The sequence below is a fragment of the Rhinatrema bivittatum genome, chromosome 2, assembly GCF_901001135.1.
Source record: "Rhinatrema bivittatum chromosome 2, aRhiBiv1.1, whole genome shotgun sequence".
Taxonomy (NCBI): domain Eukaryota; kingdom Metazoa; phylum Chordata; class Amphibia; order Gymnophiona; family Rhinatrematidae; genus Rhinatrema; species Rhinatrema bivittatum.
Genome location: NC_042616.1, coordinates 379,922,595 through 379,942,330, shown reverse-complemented (window position 1 = coordinate 379,942,330; position 19,736 = coordinate 379,922,595). Strand labels below are relative to the sequence as shown.

At 42.5% G+C, this 19,736-nt stretch overlaps 1 protein-coding gene across 1 annotated transcript in view; it reads left to right on the top strand.

Moving 5' to 3' along the window:
* The window catches only part of GABBR2 (gamma-aminobutyric acid type B receptor subunit 2), a 2,655,237-nt gene that overhangs the window by 1,371,540 nt on the left and 1,263,961 nt on the right, over positions 1 to 19,736 (top strand). Inside the window, 1 exon segment of the mRNA XM_029587103.1 lies at positions 19,375 to 19,476. Within this exon segment, the coding sequence (XP_029442963.1) occupies positions 19,375 to 19,476 (102 nt within the window).

Here is a 19,736-nt window from a genome sequence, read left to right as displayed (position 1 = left end):
ATTGTAGCCTTGAAAGCCTCCCAAAGAGTCGAAGAGGATATATCTGGTGTCGCATTAGTCCAGAAGTAGTCAGTGATCTTGGAGCGGAGATTAACCATAAAAGAATCCTCAGCCAACAGTGTGGAGTTAGCAATCTGTTATGAATCTGTTGCTGAAGACTCCTGCTGGGGAAAGAGTAACAATCTGTTATTAGAGGAGTGCTTGGAGAGGACACTCAGCTGTAGAGGAATGTAGATAGGTGGATTCTTGGACCGATGGCAGATGACTGTGCCCCCAGGAGGATATCCTGAGAGGGACCACCAGCTAGGTTTGGGTATGGAGACAGACACAGATAGTTCTTTTATTAGACAGGTTAGTAGAACCACCAGAGGTAGCAGTAGTGAGCTGATATGCCCGGCAGGGCTGAAGTCCCTCAGATACTGGAACAGCGATCCCAGGGTTGCTGAGCTGTAGAGAAACTATAGATAGTGAGTAGTCAGGGTATGCTGTGTTCATAGACAGAACTGGATGACAAAACTCACATAGGTCTTGAGGAACTCAGTAGCTGGAAAGGGTCATGCCCTTGAGGAGTGAGTACCTGGTTCCAGGGAAAGCTCTAAAAAGAGCGATGGTAACTCACAAATGTCTGTGTCTGCGATAGCTTCCAGGCAGTAGAGAATCTTCAGAGTGTTCAGGAACATGGGCCCTCGAGGATTGAGTACCGGTTCCTATCCTGCAAATCCGAAATAAAAGAAAAGAGAGCGAGCCCCTGAGGAGCGGGTACCCAGTAGTAAGTCCGAGGAGGCAGAGTAGCTTGGGAGAAAAGCCGAAGCAATCCCCTTGCTAACTCGATTCGTTAGCGAATACTGAGACCTTTTATATTGGAAGCGATGACATCATCCCAGGGGGGACGCCCCCGAGGTTCATGCCCTTGCCGGTAACATCAATCCGGAGCGCGTGCATGTGCCCTACATACATCAGGCAACATGGTGGATCTGTAGCGTTGTGCCGGTCTGGGGACGCCAGAGGGAGACAGCAAGAAGACGCCGCGGCAGCTAACCGTCCATCAGACCCGGAGGGAGTCGCCACAGAGGTAAAGAGGGCAGAGTGAGGGCGTTGAGCAATGACGGACACAACAATAATAAACTTTTGATGTGATAGGTACTGTTTCTTCTGGGATTTTAAAGTCTCCATCATTTATCTCCTCCAGCTCTCTTTTTTTTGTGCTTTATGGCAACTTGGGGAAATTTATACATTGAAGGTTTCTTGGTCTAGTTTGGTTATGTAGATTTTCATATTTTTATTATAAAATTTGGTTCTCTTTCAGCATTTCATGTTGTACGTTTTTTACACTTTCAACATTAACCTCAAGGCTTGGCAATTTTTTTGATTCCCAATCTTGTTCCTTTTCAATTTGTGGTCACTCGGCCTTACAATTTTTCCACTTTTTTATCAATTTGTGGAATTTGTAGAGAGATATTCTATTGGGTTCTTTAATAGCTTCCCAAATTTTTTACAACAAAAAAATTGAGACCTTACCAGCTCAGAAATTTGTCCAAAAATCCTCAGTCCTCCAGAAGCTTGCTCCGATGTCTCCCCTCCCTGTGGCTGCAGTTCAGCTTCAGGTATATCTTCTCCTCCGTCCCATTCTAGAGGGTGCAACGCTGAAAACAGTTTCTCCTCATCAACACGGGCTGGAGAGGAAACTCGCACGGCATTCATCTCCAGTGCCTCCGGTTCCTCCCGCAGTTGACCAGCGTGTTTCAGCGCGGGATTCAGTGGCAGCTGTCTATCCTCTGGTGATGATGACATCAAATGCTCAGGGCCGTCTCCGGACTCTTCTTCACTCCGTTCGACGGCCAGCGAGCTCACAACCGGAGCCTCTGCTCCCCGATGCAGGTGGGCATCCATAGGACCAAAGACCACTTGGGACGAGGAGGTCTCCAGGGTAAGGCGCTCCCTCGCCCTCTTCTTGCGGCCCGAGTGAGGCATGTAAAAAAGGTAAGATTAAGGAGAGATGCTCTCGTGCGTCTTACCATTCGGCCATCTTGGACCCTCTCTGGAATGTGTTCTAAATATCAAAATCACAGAACATATATAGAAAGACATGGTTTAATGGAACAAAGTCAGCATGGCTTTACCCAAGGCTTGCCTCACAAATCTGCTTCACTTTTTTGAAGGAGTTAATAAACATGTAGATGTAGTGTATTTGGATTTTCAGAAGGCATTTGACAAAGTTCTTCATGAGAGGCTTTTAGAAAAAGTAAAAAGTCATGGGATAGGTGGTGATGTCCTTTTGTGGATTACAAACTGGCTAAAAGACAGGAAACAGAGTAGGATTAAATGGTCAATTTTCTCAATGGAGGGGAATGGGTAGTGGAGTGCCTCAGGGATCTGTATTGGGACTCGTGCTTTTCAATATATTTATAAATGATCTGGAAAGGAATATGATGAGTGAGGTAATCAGATTTGCAGATAATACAAAATTAATCAGAGTAGTTAAATCACAAGCGGATTGTGATAAATTGCAGGAAGCCCTTGTGAGACTGGAAAATTGGGCATCCAAATGGCAGATTAACTTTAGTGTGGTTAAGTGCTGCATATAGGGAAAAATAACCCATGCTTTAGTTACACAATGTTAGGTTTCATATTAGGAGCTACCACCCAAGAAAGAGATCTAGGCATCATAGTGGATAACACATTGAAATCATCAGTTCAGTGTGCTGCGGCAGTCAAAAAAGCAAACATAATGTTGGGAATTATTAGAAAGGGAATGGTGAATAAAATGGAAAATGTCATATTGCCTTTGTATCGCTCCATGGCGAGACCGCACCTTGAATACTGTGCACAATTCTGGTCGTCGCATCTAAAAAAAAATATAGTTGCGATGGAGAAGGTACAGAGAAGGGCGACCAACATGATAAAGGGGATGGAACAGCTCCCCTATGAGGAAAGACTAAAGAGGTTAGGACTGTTCAGCTTGGAGAAGAGACGGCTTAGGGGGGATATGATAGAGGTGTTTAAAATCATGAGAGGTCTAGAACGGGTAAATGTGAATCTGTTATTTACTCTTTTGGATAATAGAAGGCCTAGGGGGCACTGAATGAAGTTAGCATGTGGCACATTTAAAACTAATCGGAGAAAGTTCTTTTCACATCAACACACAATTAAACTCTGGAATTTGTTGTCAGGGGATGTGGTTAGTGCAGTAAGTGTAGCTGGGTTTAAAAAAGAATTGGATAAGTTCATGGAGGAGAAGTCCATTACCTGCTATTAATTAAGTTGACTTAGAAAATAGCTATTGCTGTTACTAGCAACAGTAACATGGGATAGACTTAGTTTTTGGGTACTTGCCAGGTTCTTATGGCCTGGATTGGCTACTGTTGGAGCAGGATGCTGGTCTTGATGGACACTTGTATGGCATGTTCTTATGTTCTATTGAGTGTATGTGTGTGTGTTGGTGAGAATGAGCATGTATGTGTGAGGAGAAGTATGAGGGTGAATATGTAGTGTGTGTGTGATTTGTGTGCATGCTGCTACCAATGTTTACTCTAAGGATTGGGTTGCTGTGAGCATAAAATTGATAGGCGTTTTGCATCAAAGAAGGTAGTGCTCACAGGCTAATGAAACCAAACACTGCAACTCAATCCATTGGAAGGAACTTTGGTTCCGGCCCATGATATTAAAACTCGCAAGAGTAGGACTTCCTCTATGCTGATCTTGGGATGCACGAGATCAGCATGGAGTAACTACCTAGTCCCAAGAAATTTGAATACTGCGGGGGCCTGCACTGAGGAGGCAGGCAGAACGAGCTTTAACTGCCAGTAGCAGCGACACCAATAACGACATGGCAGCAGTGACGGCAGCAGCAGAGGAACGAGAGAGGCTCCAAGGTTGCTGGCAAAAGAAAGAGGGGGTTCTGACTTTAGTGTGTGCATGTGTGTGCATGTGTCTATGGGAGTCTGGGTGAGTGTGTGTGTGTGTGTTTGAATGAATGTGGGTGCTTGCCTGGGGTCTGACTGTGTGAGAATGGATGCCTGCCTGGGGGGTGTGTGTGTGTGTGTGTGTGTGTGCGCCTAGAATGAATGGGTGCATGCCTGATGGGGGGGGGGGGGGTGTGCATGTGTGAGAATGAATGGGTGCATGCCTGATGGGATGTGTGTGTGTGTGTGTGTGCATGTGTGAGAATGAATGGGTGCCTGCTTTGGGGTCTGTCTGTCTGTGTGAAAATGAATGTTGTGCCTGCATTGGGTGTCTGTTGGCCTCATTTTCTAAAGTATCGCAGACCTGCGATACTTTTAGAAAAGTTGCGCTAAATGGGGGGGCGGTGGGGTTGACCTGGGGGGGGGGGGGGCATCCTGCGCTAGCCGGCAGCGACCCGCAAATCGCTGCAGTGTGATCGCTGCGGTTTGCACACCCAATAGTGCACCATAGAAGGTGTCTTTAGTTGGCGCAAATAGGGACGCGAAAAGGCCCTTACCTTTTCGCTGGTGGCGCCGTCTTCGCAGAGTCGGCCTCGGTGATGCCCCCGACTCCTCCTCTTCCAGGGCCGACTTCCGCCTGATTTAGGTAGCGGCAGGCGTGCGCTACCTCGCAGCTATCACAGGCTTGCGCTGTTAGCACAGCCTGCGATAGCCTTAGTAGAAAATTAACGGCCTGTGTGTCTGTGAGGGAGCCCACTATGAGAGTGCATTATGTATGAGGGTATACAGAGACTGGCTTTTTGGTATTCGATTTCAGTTTTTGTCTGCATATTGCTTTTTCTATTTCATGATGCTGTATTCTGTATTTAGTGAGGGTCTGTCTATCTGCTCTGAACATATGACCTAGGTGAGAGATTCTGCTACGGTAGCATGCAGTGTCTCTATAGGGATCTATAGCAATCAGATTTGTTTCATTTTCCCCAGTTGGTGGTGTATTGTATTATGGGACCCAGTGTAATATTTACCTGTGCTTTTCATGATAGGGTTCTTGTTTGAATCCTAGGTGTTACTACTATTATGATAGGTTTGCTGTATAGATTTTGATTCTTTTTTACGGGGTTTTGTGTTAGTTCAAAATGTCTGGCAGTGGATGAAGTTTGTGCTGCTATTATTGTGAGGTGACCCCAGAATTTGAAAATATTTGTTTGCATGATGAGCTGTAAGGGAAACATCCAAGCTCCATTGTTGCGGGAAGTTCTGTGGATGTGCACTGTCTGTTATAGACCGGAGGTGCAGGATTTATATTGACATTTTGTTCGTCCCTTTATACATTTCAGACTTTATTCTCATAGCCATATAGAATTAACTGAATGAGGCTATCAAATAATTTTAATAGTAGTTTTACTAGAAGAGTGAAACTAACTAGCTTTTTAAAAATTACGAAGAAGACACTTGAGACTTTCTTACTGAGACTTTTTTTATATCCAATTTTAAAGCAGGGGGCCATGTTATGGAGATAGGTGTGATATGAGGAAATGTCATTTTGGCTTGCTCCCCCCCCCCCCCCCCATTCTCCTGACTAGATGCCATTGATTTTTTGTGACCTTAAGCATTAGTATAATAAGGATTGGGTGGGGGTGGGAACACTGGAGAGGCACACAAATGCATTGATCCCCAGCACCGGAGACCCTTGGTACACCACAGGTCTAAACTGCTGCCATCCTCTTAATGATGTTCATAGTGGGGTACAAAGCAACATGCATAATAAAAACAAAAAATGAAACAGTAAATAACCACACAAATACAACAAATGCCATCTGCATTTCAACAAAAGAAAAATACTACATGTACTGCAATGAGACATCTATGTTTAAATAATTATTCATTGATGCTTGATTTATTTATTTATTTATTTTGTATACCGACATTCGATCGAGATATCACATCGGTTTCCAGATAACAGGTTGAATAGGGCGAGAACTGCCCTATTTTACATTGTAACAGATAACAATTAATTAACATTTAATATAAGAAAACATTGCAACAGCTGAATATAATTAAGAGTGAGTATAGAGAAATGGCAAATAGCCTATATACAATATGTACAAAATGACTTGGTTACGAGTAGAATGGGGGATAGGGAAGTGGGAGTACAGGGAGGGGGAGAGGGAGGGAAGGTGGGGGGAGCGGTGGTGAAGGGGGGAAGGGGGGTTGTGTGTTAGTGCAGGGTATAGTCAAGCGGGGAGATTTCAAGACACTGTATTTAGGTTGTTGGGGTTCAGGAGGGAAGGGCTTCAAGAAGAACAAGTTGTTTTGAGCTGTTTTTTAAAGACTTGAGGTGAGGGTTCGTTTCTGAGATGTGTGGGGAGGAGTTCCCCAGGGTAGGGCCAGCTATTGTAATGGCTCGTTTGCCGTGTTGCATTGAGGTGAGCATTTTTGAGATTTGGGATGGAGAGGAGACCTGAGTTGGAGGTCTGAGAGTTCTTTGTGTGATATATGGTTGGATGGTTGTTGTTTAGCCAGACCATTTTGTTGTTGTTTATTTTTTTGTGTATAAGTGTGAGGGTTTTATACTGGATTCTTGTGTGATGGGCAGCCAGTGGAGGTCTTTGAGAGTGGGTGTGATTGTGGGAGGATTTTCTGTGGTTGGTGATGATTCTGGCGGCGGCATTTGTAGGACTTGGAGGGGCTTGATTTGGATTTCTGGGAGTCCAAGGAGGAGGTTGTTGCAGTAGTCGAGTTTTGAGAAAATAATTGATTGCAGTACTGTTCGGAAATCATGCGGTTGGAGGAGAGGTTTGAGTTTTTTAAGTGTTTGGAGTTTGAAAAAATCCATCTTTGATTGTATTGGAGATGTGTCGTTAAAGTTGAGTTGGCTGTCGATGGTGACTCCTAGGTTTTTTGTGGATGGTGAGAGTGAGGTTCTTGATAAGTTTGGCATCCCCGTGTTGTTTGAGCTTCCTGGGTTGTTTGAGGGGGTGCTCTTGAGGGGGGAAGAGGGACGGTCGTCTTGGATGTGAATGATTTCTGTTTTGGCTTGGTTGAGACAGAGTGATAGTTGGGATAGCAGTTGTGATAGCTTTGAACTGAGTTTGTTCCATCTTTCCATGGTGAGTTCAATGGATTTGGTTATGGGGAGAAGAATTTGAATGTCGTCTGCATAAACAAAGTAGGTGAGATTGGCATCTGAGAGGTATTTGCATAGTGGGAGGAGATAGATATTGAAGAGGGTCGAGGATAGTGAAGAACCTTGAGGGACGCCATGGGTGAGGGGCACTTGGGAGGATTCAAGATGAATTTGTTCTTGACAATGAAGGAATCTGTTGGTGAGGTATGATTTGAACCAATTGAGTGTAGTGTCTTGCAGACCGATTTCTTTAAGCCTGGTGAGGAGTGTTCTGTGGTTGATGGTGTCAAAGGCGGCTGATATATCGAGGAGGATCAGAAGGAATGTTTTGCCACTGTCACAACCTCTGAGGATGGTGTCAGTGAGAGAGAGGAGGAGCGTTTCTGTGCTGTAGAATTTTCTGAAGCCATGCTGTGTTGGGTGGAGAAAAATTGTGGGCGTCAAGGTGGTCTGTGAGTTGATGTTGACAGTTTCTCGATTTTTGCTAGGAATGGGAGGTTGGAGGACTGGTCTGTAGTTTGCAGGAATCAGATTTGTCGAGTTGTGGTTTTTTGATGATTGGTTTGATGATGGCATTTTGAGATTGTCTGGGAAGATTCCTTGCTCGAGAGATAGGTTGATCGATTTGGGTTATAGGTTTGGCAATAATCTCTTTGATGAGCTTTAGGGTTTTGATGGGGATGGAAGTCTACGGGGGTGGGAAGCTGGTTGGTTTTTTTTGATGATAGGTTCAATTTCTGTAGATGCAACAGGTGCGAATTGGGTCCATGTGGGATTGTGGTGGAGGGATGTTAGTTGCGGTCAGTTGTGGGATGGGGAATCTTGGCAATGATTGTTGTCGACTTTGTCCTTGAAAAATTGAGCTAGTTTGTCACTGAGAGATGTTGTTGGGAGTTTGGCGTTGTGTCATTCTGGATCGGGTTGGTGAGTTCTTTGACGTATGAGAAGAGGGTCCTCCGGGTTTAATTGGTATTCATGAATTCTAGATGTGGTAGAAATGGTCGTTTTGCTGTGTTGAGGTCAGCTGTATATTTGTGTAGTAGTGTTCTGTATTTGTCTTTCAGGTTTGGTGTAGGTGTTCGTCTCCATTGTTTTTCGGTTTGTCTCAGTGTTCGTTTGGATGTTTTCAGTTCAGGGGTGTACCAAGGAGCATTTAGTTTAGTAGATGGTCTGATTTCCTTTTTTATTGTGGGGCATAATGTGTTGGCTATGTCAGCGTTGATGGAGATCCAGGAGTTTGTAGCTGAGTTGGCATCATGTAGGTTAATTGTTTTTAGTGCTTCCAGGAGCAGTTCTGCTAGGTCTTCACTGGAGCAAGGTTTGGTGTATTCAATGAAGCAGGAGTCTGTTTTCGCTGTGGTCGATTGATGGTGAAGCTTGGCTTGAATGAGGAAGTGGTCGGACCAAGGAGTTGGGGTTGTGGTGGGTGGTTCAGTTGCAGATATTTTATTGTTAATGAAGATTAAATCAACGGTGTGCCCAGATTTCTGAGTGGGGGTGTAATGATTTGGGAGGAATCCGAGGGCAGTCATGGTGGATAGGAGCAGTTCGCAGGCGGGAGATGGTGGGTGGGTGTCAATGTGGAGATTAAAGTCTCCTAGTATGATGGCTGGTTCTTGTAGGTTGATGTGTGTTGTGATGGCTTCGACCAGGGGGGAAAGGTTGTGCTGTAGGCAGCCAGGTGGAGGGTAGAGGAGAAGTATTTGTAGATGTTTCGATTTAAATAGGTTGGTCTTGAATGGAGGAGGTAAGTTTAGGGGGAAGGAGGAGAATTTAAGTTTTTGTGGGCTAGGAATAGTAGTCCACCTCCCTTTCTTTTGCTTCTAGGTATGGAGAATATGTTGTATGTGTTTCTTTGGCAGTTGATTGAGTAGGACTGTGTCAGTGTGTTTGAGCCATGATTCAGTTATAAAGAAAATGTCTGGTTGGTGGTCTGAGAGCAGGTCATGAATGATTGGGATTTTTTTGGAGATAGGCTGAGCATTAATGAGGAGGAGAGTGATGAGTGTGAGAGGTAATTAAAGGATATTTTAGGGTTAGTGTGGATTTTGGTGAGACATCTGGTGGCGGGATTGTATTTGGGAGGGGGGTGCTTGTTGTAGTGGTGGGGTAGTTTGGGAATGCATTGGATTAGATCCATTGCGTGTGTTTTTGTTGTGAGCGAGAGCCTGCTTGATTGCTGCGTGATTGTTTAATGATGTGGGGAAGGTTTGTTAGTAGCGGGTTGCATAGAAGATTTCATGAGTTGAGTGAGGGTGGGTGGGGTAGGGTAGGTCGGATGTTAGGGAAGTGGGGGGGGTCTGTGGGGACGTCTATGACGATTGAGTCACAATACGAGGTTGTAGAACATAAAGGGAGTGCACAAAGGAGTGCACTAGGAGCGCACAAAGGAGCAGGCTCCTTTGTTGTGCTCCTTAGGCACGCGACGCTAGGCACGCGGTGCCTGGGTGACTCTCAATTTAAATTTAAAGTCTAATCAGGGCTGTCCCCTGATTGGCTGTGCATGTTCAGCGTTCCCCTCGGAGGCGGAGGAAGGTCCGGAGGATGTCGTCAGCATCTGCGGCTCAGGGAAGACGGCAGGGGCTGCCTCGTGGTCGGGGTCGGAGGCGGCCATGGGTAAGTGAAATAAATCGGGCCTTACCCCGGCGGGTCTCCGGCGCCGATCGCGCAGGCCCTGCACCGATTCGCCTGCTCTGCCCTGCCGTGCTGCGTCCGGGTAAATTTAAATTGAGAGTCACTCCCTTTATTGACGCTCTAAGTATCTGGTTCAAGGCCTGTTTTTAAAGTTTTCTAAATGCCTTCATTGATATAGATCGCAAGTAGTCGAGTAATGTGTTCCAATAAATGGGGCTGATAATGGAAAAAACTCAATCGTGTCTCATCCAAGTGAGCCAGCCAAGAAGAAGACATCTCAAGCAAATTGTGTTGTGCAGATCATAATGAATATGTAGATATGTAAAATACTCAAGGTTTTAATTTAACCATAGTACTGAAACAATTATTCAGAAGTTTACACATTAATGGTGGCAAATTTTAAACTGGATTCTTCAGTGGATAGGGGAGCCAAATGAAGAAAGCACAACTGGTATGATGAGATTGTACATCTTTGTTCATGTCAGTAGCCAAGCCATGGCATTCTGTACTATCTGTAAAGCTCTTAATGAATTTACTGAAAGGCTGATATAAAGGGCTTTACAGTAGTCAGTACCTGAAAAGATAAGGCTTTGAATGACAGCATGAAAATCTTGGGGTCTAACAGTGGTCTTAATCTCATAAGAATGCATAATTTAAAAAACACCTTTTTTTTTTATTACTGATCTTATCGGATTATACATAAGGCAGGTTAGACTCCAAAATAAACCCAAGGTTCCACACATGATTTGAAATTTGTAATTTATTGCCCTCGAAGTTAAAACCTGAAGCAACATCATATAAAGGAAACCTGCTTAAATTAACTTCAGTTTTGCCAATGTTAAAGGCCATGTTCTTATGTAAAAGCAAGTATTCAACCACTTTTAAACAAATAGAAACTAACAAATGTATCTGATCAAGTGGACTAAATAATAAGAAAATATGATTATCGTCAGTTTAGTTTTTGTAATTCACTTTGAGTCTTGCTAATATTTTATAGAGCAGAGATAAGTAAATAATTGAAAACGGTTGCGGAAAGGACTGATCCCAGGGAATGCCAAAATTGATGATGTGCCATCTGGAAATGGTGGAGGCAACCATAACTTGAGACTTATCTGTTAAATATGATAAGAACCACTTCAGCACAATTCCAGCAATCCCAATTTCTTGCATGTGGGAGAGGATAATTTGATGATTTAGGGTATCAAAAGCTGCTGAAAGAGCAGCACCATGATATACTTTATTTCCTATTAAAACCCTGCATGATAGTGTTGAAACTTGAGAGAAGAGTTTTTGCAAAAGTATTTTCGGAATCCAAATTGATACTTATCAATGATAGAATGATCATTTAAGAAATCAGTTGATTTAACACTATAGATTTGATAACCTTTGAAAGAAAACAAAGGGATGAAATCAGTCAGTAATTTCCAAGAATGGAGGGGTCAGCCTCCATTCCAGAGAAGCAGGCAAAATGCCTAAAGATAGTTCTGGAGGACTGTAGAGGGGCAGATGTGGTTCCTATCCATAAAAGTGTAAGTGAGGAGGCTTGGAATTATAGGCCAGTTAGTCTGACTTCTATGGTAAGCAAATTAATGGAATTACTGCTAAAACAGAGGATAGTGCAGTTTTTGGAATCCAGTGGATTGCATGATCTGAGGCAGCATTGTTTTACTAGAGGTAAATCTTGTCAGATGAATTTGATCAATTTCTTTGATTGGATGACCAGAGAATTGGAGCAAAGGAGAGCACTAGATGTAGTGTACTTGGATTTCAGTAAGGCCTTTGTCATGGATTCACAGAGGAGACACATTTAGCGCCCTTGATATTGAATCTAATGTGACAGACTAGGTTAGAAACTAGCTGAGTGGGAGGCGACAAAGGGTAATGGTAAATGGTGTTTACTCTGAGGAAGGGGATGTTAGTGGTTGCCTCAGGGATCAGTTCTGGTACTGGTTCTTTTCAACATAGGGGAAGGATTGTCAGGAAAGGTTTATCTTTTTGCCAGTGATATGAAAATCTGCAGCAGGGTAGTCAGCCAGGAAGGTGTGGAAAACATGAGGACGGATCTAGCAATGCTCTAGGTATGGTCTAGAGACTGGTAACTAAATGTTAATGCTAACAAAATGCAGAGTAATGCATTTAGGCTGCATAATCCCAAAGGAAAAGTACAGTATTGGAGGTGAAATTCTAAGCACAAAAGAAGAGTGGGATCTGGGGGTGATTGTATCTAATGATCTTAAGGTGACCACACAGGTGGATAAAATGGCAAAAGCTACATAGGGAGAGAAATAGCAGATGATGTTCCCCCTGTATAGGTCCCTTGTATGACCTCATTTGAAATTCTGTGTATAATTCTGGAGACCACACCTTCAAAAACATATATACCCCAGCGGAAAGGCGAGAGAGGGGAAATATGAGAGACATTTAAATATCTCAAATGTTTCCATACTCAGGAGGCTAGCTTCTTTCAACAGAAAGGAGGTTCTAGAACATGGGGTAATGGGGTGAGGGTGGAAGGGAATACAAACAGAAGTAATCTTATGAATATTTCTTTACAGAGTAATATATGCATGGAATGGCCTCCCAGTGGAGGTGGTGGAGACGAAAACATCTGAATTCAAGAAAGCATGGGATAAATACAGGGGATCTCTGAGGGAGTGATGGGAATTGTAAGAGCTACATACAGTAAATTGGATGGATGGGCAGACTAGATGGGCCCTATGGTCTCTTTCTGCCATATTTCTGTTTCTATGGATAGTGAAATGTTGACAGTCTCAGTTAACTGGGAGCTAATATCTTCTTGGATAATTTTCAAGAATACTGTTGAACATGGATTCAAAGGGCAGGAAGAGAAGGCTTCCCATTACATTCAGTTACTAATCAGGATCCTGGGGGCTATACTTATATCAGAAGTGAATTTACTTCCAAAACTAAACTTACAACTCAAGGTGGGATTTCACTAATGACCTATACAAACACATTATTACCTTCTTTGTCCTGATGACATGTATACTTCGCAACTAAGCATACTTCGTGTCATCTAAAGTGATTACTCCTAGATCCCTCTCTTATTTAGATATCCAGTTAAAGTGATTATTATATGTCATAGAAACGACGGCAGAAGAAGACCAAATGGCCCATCCAGTCTGCCCAGCAAGCTTCACACATTTTTTTCTCATACTTATCTGTTTCTCTTAGCTCTTTGGTTCTATTTCCCTTCCACCCCCACCATTAATGTAGAGAGCAGTGATGGAGCTGCATCCAAGTGAAATATCAAGCTTGATTAGTTAGGGGTAGTAGGGTAGTAACCGCCACAATAAGCAAGCTACACCCATGCTTATTTGTTTTACCCAGACTATGTTATTCAGCCCTTAATGGTTGTTCTTCTAAAAGATAATTATCTAGTGAATGTGTCCCAAATGCATGATTTACATTTTTAGCACTGAAGCTAATTTTCCAAACTCTTCACCACTCCTCCAGTTTGTTCAAGTCCTCTTTAATTTTTTCATTCTTTTTGGTGTGTCTACTCTCTGATTTTTGTATTATATGCATATTTGTTCCTCAAGTCCATCTGCAGTGTTGCAAATAAAGATAATAAAAAGAGCCAGTCATAGTAGAGAGTCCAAGGATTCCCCATTGATCACCTTTACATCCCCAGAGTGGACTCCATTGACCACCATTTTCTGCATTCTGTCACTCAACAAATTACTTGTGCAATTTTTTTTTTTCTTACTCCCATGCAATCAACTTTGTTTACCAATCTTCTGTGTTAAACAGTGTTTAAAAGCTTACTGAAATCTAGATGGACAGCTTTCACTGTAGTGCTCTGATCCTCTACTTGTGTTTCATTTTATTAAAGAATTCAAGTTTGGCTAAAAAAATCTTCCTTTTTTAGATCCATAATGTCTGGTATTCTGTAAGCTATTTGTTTCAGGGTTATTAACATATTCCTCCTTCTGGGAAGATGAAAGAACTCAAATATAAACGGTTTATCTCCTGCTAGTTACTCTTTGCAGTAGCCGAGCTTGAAGTTGCCCTCTCTTCGAATTTCTCACTGTTTGCTTGGTTTGGGTACCCTGTAATCTTCTGATTCTCAACAGAAGCACTAAAATATAATAAGCACTTGTCTTGGTGAAAAAAAAAATTATCTAGGCCTGCTGCCTCTCGGGTTAAGCGAAAACACTTGCAAAATAAATACAGTTCTTTGACAAGTAAAACTAACCTCCGTTGGTTTCTATTTCCAGGGTGGTTGGTTCACCTGCTTCTTCCATCTCCATTTCCTCTGGGTCTTTTCCTAACTCTCCTTTCTGCTACTGTAGGCAGGTTTAGGGGTGCAGGGACCTGTCCGTTTCAAGACACTGCCAGCTGCCCTCCCACCTTACTTGTGATCCTAAGTCAGGGAAAAGACAACGTGTTTTCTCCTCAGAAACATACTTTTATTTATCAGATTTGGCAGGACATAGCATTTAGAAAATAATAATTCCTATCCCTAACATCCTGGCCACTAAGCACCAGTTTTTCCTAAAGAAAGTTCTGCATCATGGGTGGTAACAAAACATGCCATAAATTTTAGCCTGCTTATGATATTAATACTTGTGGTTAACTTACTTGCCCCTGATTCCAACCTCTGAAGCAAGTTCCGGCTGGAGAACTGGGGAAGGTGTACAGGGGAGAGGCTTGGTGCTGGCAGAGCGGGCAGGCTGTGCTGGCTGTGGAGAGTGACTTCCTCGTCTATAACTCGGAGTCACTCCCCACACCCGAGCCAGGGTTTTCTTCTCTCTCCGATCACCTGGCTGCACCTAGTCTTCTCCCTTCTCCATACCAGGGAGATCTGATCAGCCTCGGACCCTCCTTTCACTTCCAGGGACAACTCAGCGCAGGTTCTCATTCTCTGGGTTTTCTCCCAGGGTATGCATTAAGGGTTTACACCTTCTTACTTCAGGGGGTCCGTTGCTTGCCTCACTGGTTTTAGAGTCGCTCTCCCAGGGGGTCTGTTCTTATTTTTTTCTCTTTTCTTCCTCCTTTTCTTTTTCTCCTTCCTCTTCTTTGCCCTCCTATCTTATACTCCCTAGCTGATAAATATGCATAAGCTGATGCATAACCTCATGGAGAGTAGAAGGTCTCTTGCCTCATTGCAGGTCTTTTTTCCCCCCCTCCCCATTACTCAGGGTTGAGAACTGCACTTCTGTATGCCAAGCTTTGTCAGTATTTGCATTGTCTCAGGCTGCCCCTTACAGAGGGTGGGGTCTTCATAACCTTCTGCTCTCTACATGCTTGCTTGTCCCCGACACTTGCTTAGGATCTTAAGTCATATTGTCTCTCTCTGTCTGGTTTCTTATTTGCACAGGAACTGACAAACGGCGCATCTTTTACTGTATTAAGACAAGGCCTCTTGCTTCAACTGATGCAATGCAGTTTAAAGTTCACCTGGGTAAAATTTCTTCTCTTGCTGTAACAGTGTCTGAGGCCTGTCAGAATTTGGCTTGTACATGGCTTTTATAATTCATATTGGTGCATCATTGGTAAACAAGAGATATCGCACTACACTGCTCCTCCAATAAGGGTCATTAGCTATCCTCCATCGGGAAGTTCTTTCTATATACTGCCTTCCTAGTGCCCTCATTATATACTTCCCTGTCACTTGTGAGGAAATACCCTCCCGACTCTGAGACTATACCTTCAGAACCCCATTCGTCTATTCCTTCTTAGATTCTTCTGGGAGATATAGTCCAACTAGTACTTTTCTTTGCTTTGGAATTTTGTGCTTTGTAGCTTATTGTTCTTTCCTGAAGTTGTTTCTTTGGGAGTTTTCCTCAAATCAAGGTGGAGGCCACAACTCACTCAGTGCTGCACTGTTTTTGTATTTAGTATCATTTTCTTAGTTTTACCCACTATGAAAGTTAGACTAATGTGTCCACATGAGTCCTTTTCAATAGCTTTGAAATGTTGAGCATTGTAAAAACACTGGGCCCAATATTCAGTGCCATTTAGTAAGCTAAGTTTAGACTTAGCTGGCTAAATATTGCTGTTTGAATAACTGGCTACAGTCAACGGCTGGCACTTACCTGGCTGTCTTTTTATTCAGCTAAAAAGTTAGCCAGCTAAGTGAGGGGTGAGGCAGAAGCGTTCCAGGGTGGAGCTACTTGTCTGGCTAACTTAGCTGGATAAATGCTGGTATTCAATGTTAACTGGCTTAGATTCATTAAGCCACAAAATTTAATTGCAGATGGGATCCCTGGGCCTTACCCCAGTGATATGGCTGGGGCTAGGTGAGGTTGGCCTCATCTTGGACTGGATCAGGTAGTATTCACCCCCAGCCCCAAGGCTGGAGCAGCTACTTTAAAGGTTCCAGGAGATGCAGGAGAGGGGTGGGTGGGTATGGGAAGGGGGGGGGGGGCAGGGCTCTCAGATGGGAGCCAGGGTGGAGAGGCTGTATCACTATTTTTTCTACTATTTGGGGGAAGGGGCCGAGGGGAGCTGCATAATCCTATGAATGTGGGGGGGGGGGGGGGGGGGAGGGTGACCAGTGGGTGCTTATTCCTACAACTATGTGTGTGTGTTGGGGGGGGGGGAGACTGTCATTGTATAGCTACATTGTAACTATTTTTTTCCACTTTGGGAGTTGTGCTGCCTTGAGTGGCAAACCCTGGGTTGACCCTTGCTCAACCCCCCTTTTTGCCTCTTTTTTTTTTTCAGGCGGCACTTTAAATGTGAGACGGGAACTTCAGAACTCTCATTAGGGTCTCAAGGCTCCCACCTCACATTTACCCGCTTTTGATATAGGTGTAGTTGTTTTAATCTTGGCTGATCACCTTTTGGTCAGCCATGATAAATTATTTGCATCTGATTGACTGATGACCTTCTTTGCATGCATTTGCATTATTCATGCATGCAAAGCAGATCATTGTAATAAGGAAGGGAACCTTGGTGAGGAGATGCAATAACACGTATATCACGATTTCACCACGATAGTGCTCTGATGCGATATGCACTGTTTAACATATGTTAGAGCACTACCACAGCTTGCTGAATCTCCAGTAAGTTAGCCCAATAAGTATAAGGCAGCTATTTGGATGTTCTAAAGTTAGCTGAATAAAGTCCTCTGGTTAACTTTAAGATTGCTGAATATATTTAGCAACACAGCCATGCTGCTTAATACTCTCAGCCAAGATTATCTGGATAATTTAGGCAGCCAGATAGCAACTCGATATTGGGCCCTTTGTTTAAATACATTTCCAGTCATTTGAATATATTTTACATTTAGTTTTAGTGGAAATTACGTTATGGCATAAAAAGTGCACATATGCAAAAGTAACTTATTTTTCACATCTTAAACAAGACTATTAGTACATTAGTGAACATGGTATTAAGACTTTATTTGCAAACCTTGTTCTAATTACCGTTTCTATGTATTTGAAACACACTTAAATTCTGTCACAGTATTTTCCTCCATCTTGTCCCCTGATAGGCTACTCCAGGTATTGAACACCCTCTATGGAAAGAACTATTTTCTCTGAGACTCCCTTCCTCACCTACATATCATGACCCCATGTCTATGATTTAAACATGACAGACAAATATCTTATTCATTTCAAACAACTATGCTAGGTTTCTCAAACTTTTCAAGCACAAGGCACACCTACACAAACAAAAATGTTGTGCAAACACACCATCCTCCATGGAGTGCAGACATGGAGAGGACTCTATTATAAAAAGAGGAGCTATGAAAGCAGTGAATGCCCCATTCAGTCTCTCACTCAAATTTTAAAAACAAAGGGGGAGAAAGGGGCGAAGACGCTCATGAACTCATCACCATGGACCAGCTCCCTATGTACAAGTGCATGGAAATGAAGGAGATGGTGTGGTGGCGAAAGGCAGCTCAGTTGGTTACCTTGGCTACTACAAGTGGCTCTCGCAGAACACCTCTATTGCTGCTGCCTCCCAGCATTCAGAGTGAACCACAGCCAGTGCTCAGTGCGCACACTCCCATTACACTCAGCTTTAGGGATATTTATTTATTTATTTATTTATTTATTTATTTGCTTTTATATATCGACATTCGTTGGAGTACATCACATCGGTTCACATTATAACAGTTGTAATAGTATGACAGGGGTGTCTTACTATTTTTACATTGTAACATTAAACCTTAATGAGTAAACATAGAACAAAAATAACATTATAAATTAAGGATAGGATGTTGCAAAGTTCAGAATAAGAACTGGGCTAGGGTGCCTGTTAGAAGATACTATATATACAATATATACAATATAGCATGTGACAGTTATAGTATACACAGTGTGGCGTGTAACCGAATTTTAACTTGAGATTAAGGTGTCTTAATGATGATGATACATGGAGACATTGCGGGGGGGGGGGGGGCAGAGAGTATGGCAGAGAAAGTAGAAGAGGAGGGGTGAGGTGAGGGGGATGACAGAACATGACAGAACATGGAATGACTCTGAGGAGGAGGAGGTGCTGTGTGCAATACTTGTGCTCCACAATGTGGGACCCAGCTTTCCATACTGCATGCTGCCCATTAATTCCGAATACTCAAGGGTTCAAGCATGTAGGAGAGGCATGTATGACTAACCATGTTCTCAGAAAGGAATGCTTGCACATTTAAGAGCCACCACTGGTATCTGTTGTTGCTGAGAGAACTTGGGAGCTGGTCTGGATCAGAGCATCAAGCAGTCATGATTTTTCAGTGGCTCATCTGATCAGGGCTGAAGGCGTACCTTTATGCCTTGGCACACTGATTGAGAAACACTGAACTATGCAATTAGATGAAAACTTACCAGTTAAAGCTTGTGGTACCTTATATTGAAATTCCTCTCATGAAAGTAAAATTTCCTTGTTTAACAAAAAAATAAAAAGCATACATAATCTAATTTTCAAGCTATGGCAAGAGAAGGTATTGTATTTTGAGAGAACATAGTTATAAGTAAAACTCAAGCATTATATTTTGAAATCTATAGACATTTTAACTGTGGTAATCATTCACAATGTAGCCCCAGCTAGCATAGAATTAAACAGCTGATTATTTTTAATTACATTTCATTACCACAATTCTTTCCTTACAAATAATTATTTAGGATTCACTTTTATAAAGGACAGTTATACATGGTTCTTCTGATCTGTCTGTGACACGTTAAGCAGCAGCCCTGACAATCCAAAGGTAAATTAACTATGTGAACAGTTCAGTATTTTAACTGGTATGAGGGTATTTTAAAAAGGTAGTTAATTTGCTGGTATACATGATATTAAAGTGGAGCTTTTTTAATTTTGTCATTTACTATTGTAAAATGCTAGAATCTACCGGTCTCATGCCAAAGATTGAGTGAACAAGCTGTGTTTTCATAGGTGAAAGCCTGCATAAAGTTGGTAATTTACATTAATTAATTGGTTATGCTGTTTTTGACAGGTTGTTGGGTAGTGAAACAAGGTATGTGAAAATTAGGCATCCCTATTACATGCCATATGCTACAGACTATTATCAGTTTATTGGTAGAAATGATGATAATTTATGTATTGTCTACATAAGTAGAGATCAAATGAGTACTAGAAAATGTTTAGATTAGATTTTAGATAGATGGAAGAAAACTGTGAATGTGTGACTATGTAGTATATAATGGTAATACAATGTAGGCCATTTTTTTTTGTTCTGAATGGTTACCAGTTAATCAATTTCCCATATCTCTCTTTTTCTGACAGGTGAGAAATGATCTGACCGGTGAACTAGAAAATGCAAATATCCAAATTGCAGATACAGAGAGTTTCTCTAATGATCCATGCATCAGTGTCAAAAAGCTCAAGGTATGTTTGAACTTCTCTGGAGAAGTAATAACTGAGTTTAAAAAGATGTGTTTCAGGGATGTGTTATAATATTGACCATTTTGCAATCTACAAAAAGTTCTATGTGGGTATGATGCTCAGAAAACACACATGTTGCTTGATTGGTTTATGACATCACTTGTTTATGAACTAGTCAGATTCATTGTCAGAAAAATTCATAATACACTGCTCAGTATTGTTGAATATGATTCATATAACTGTACATACAGTGGAAAAAGGCA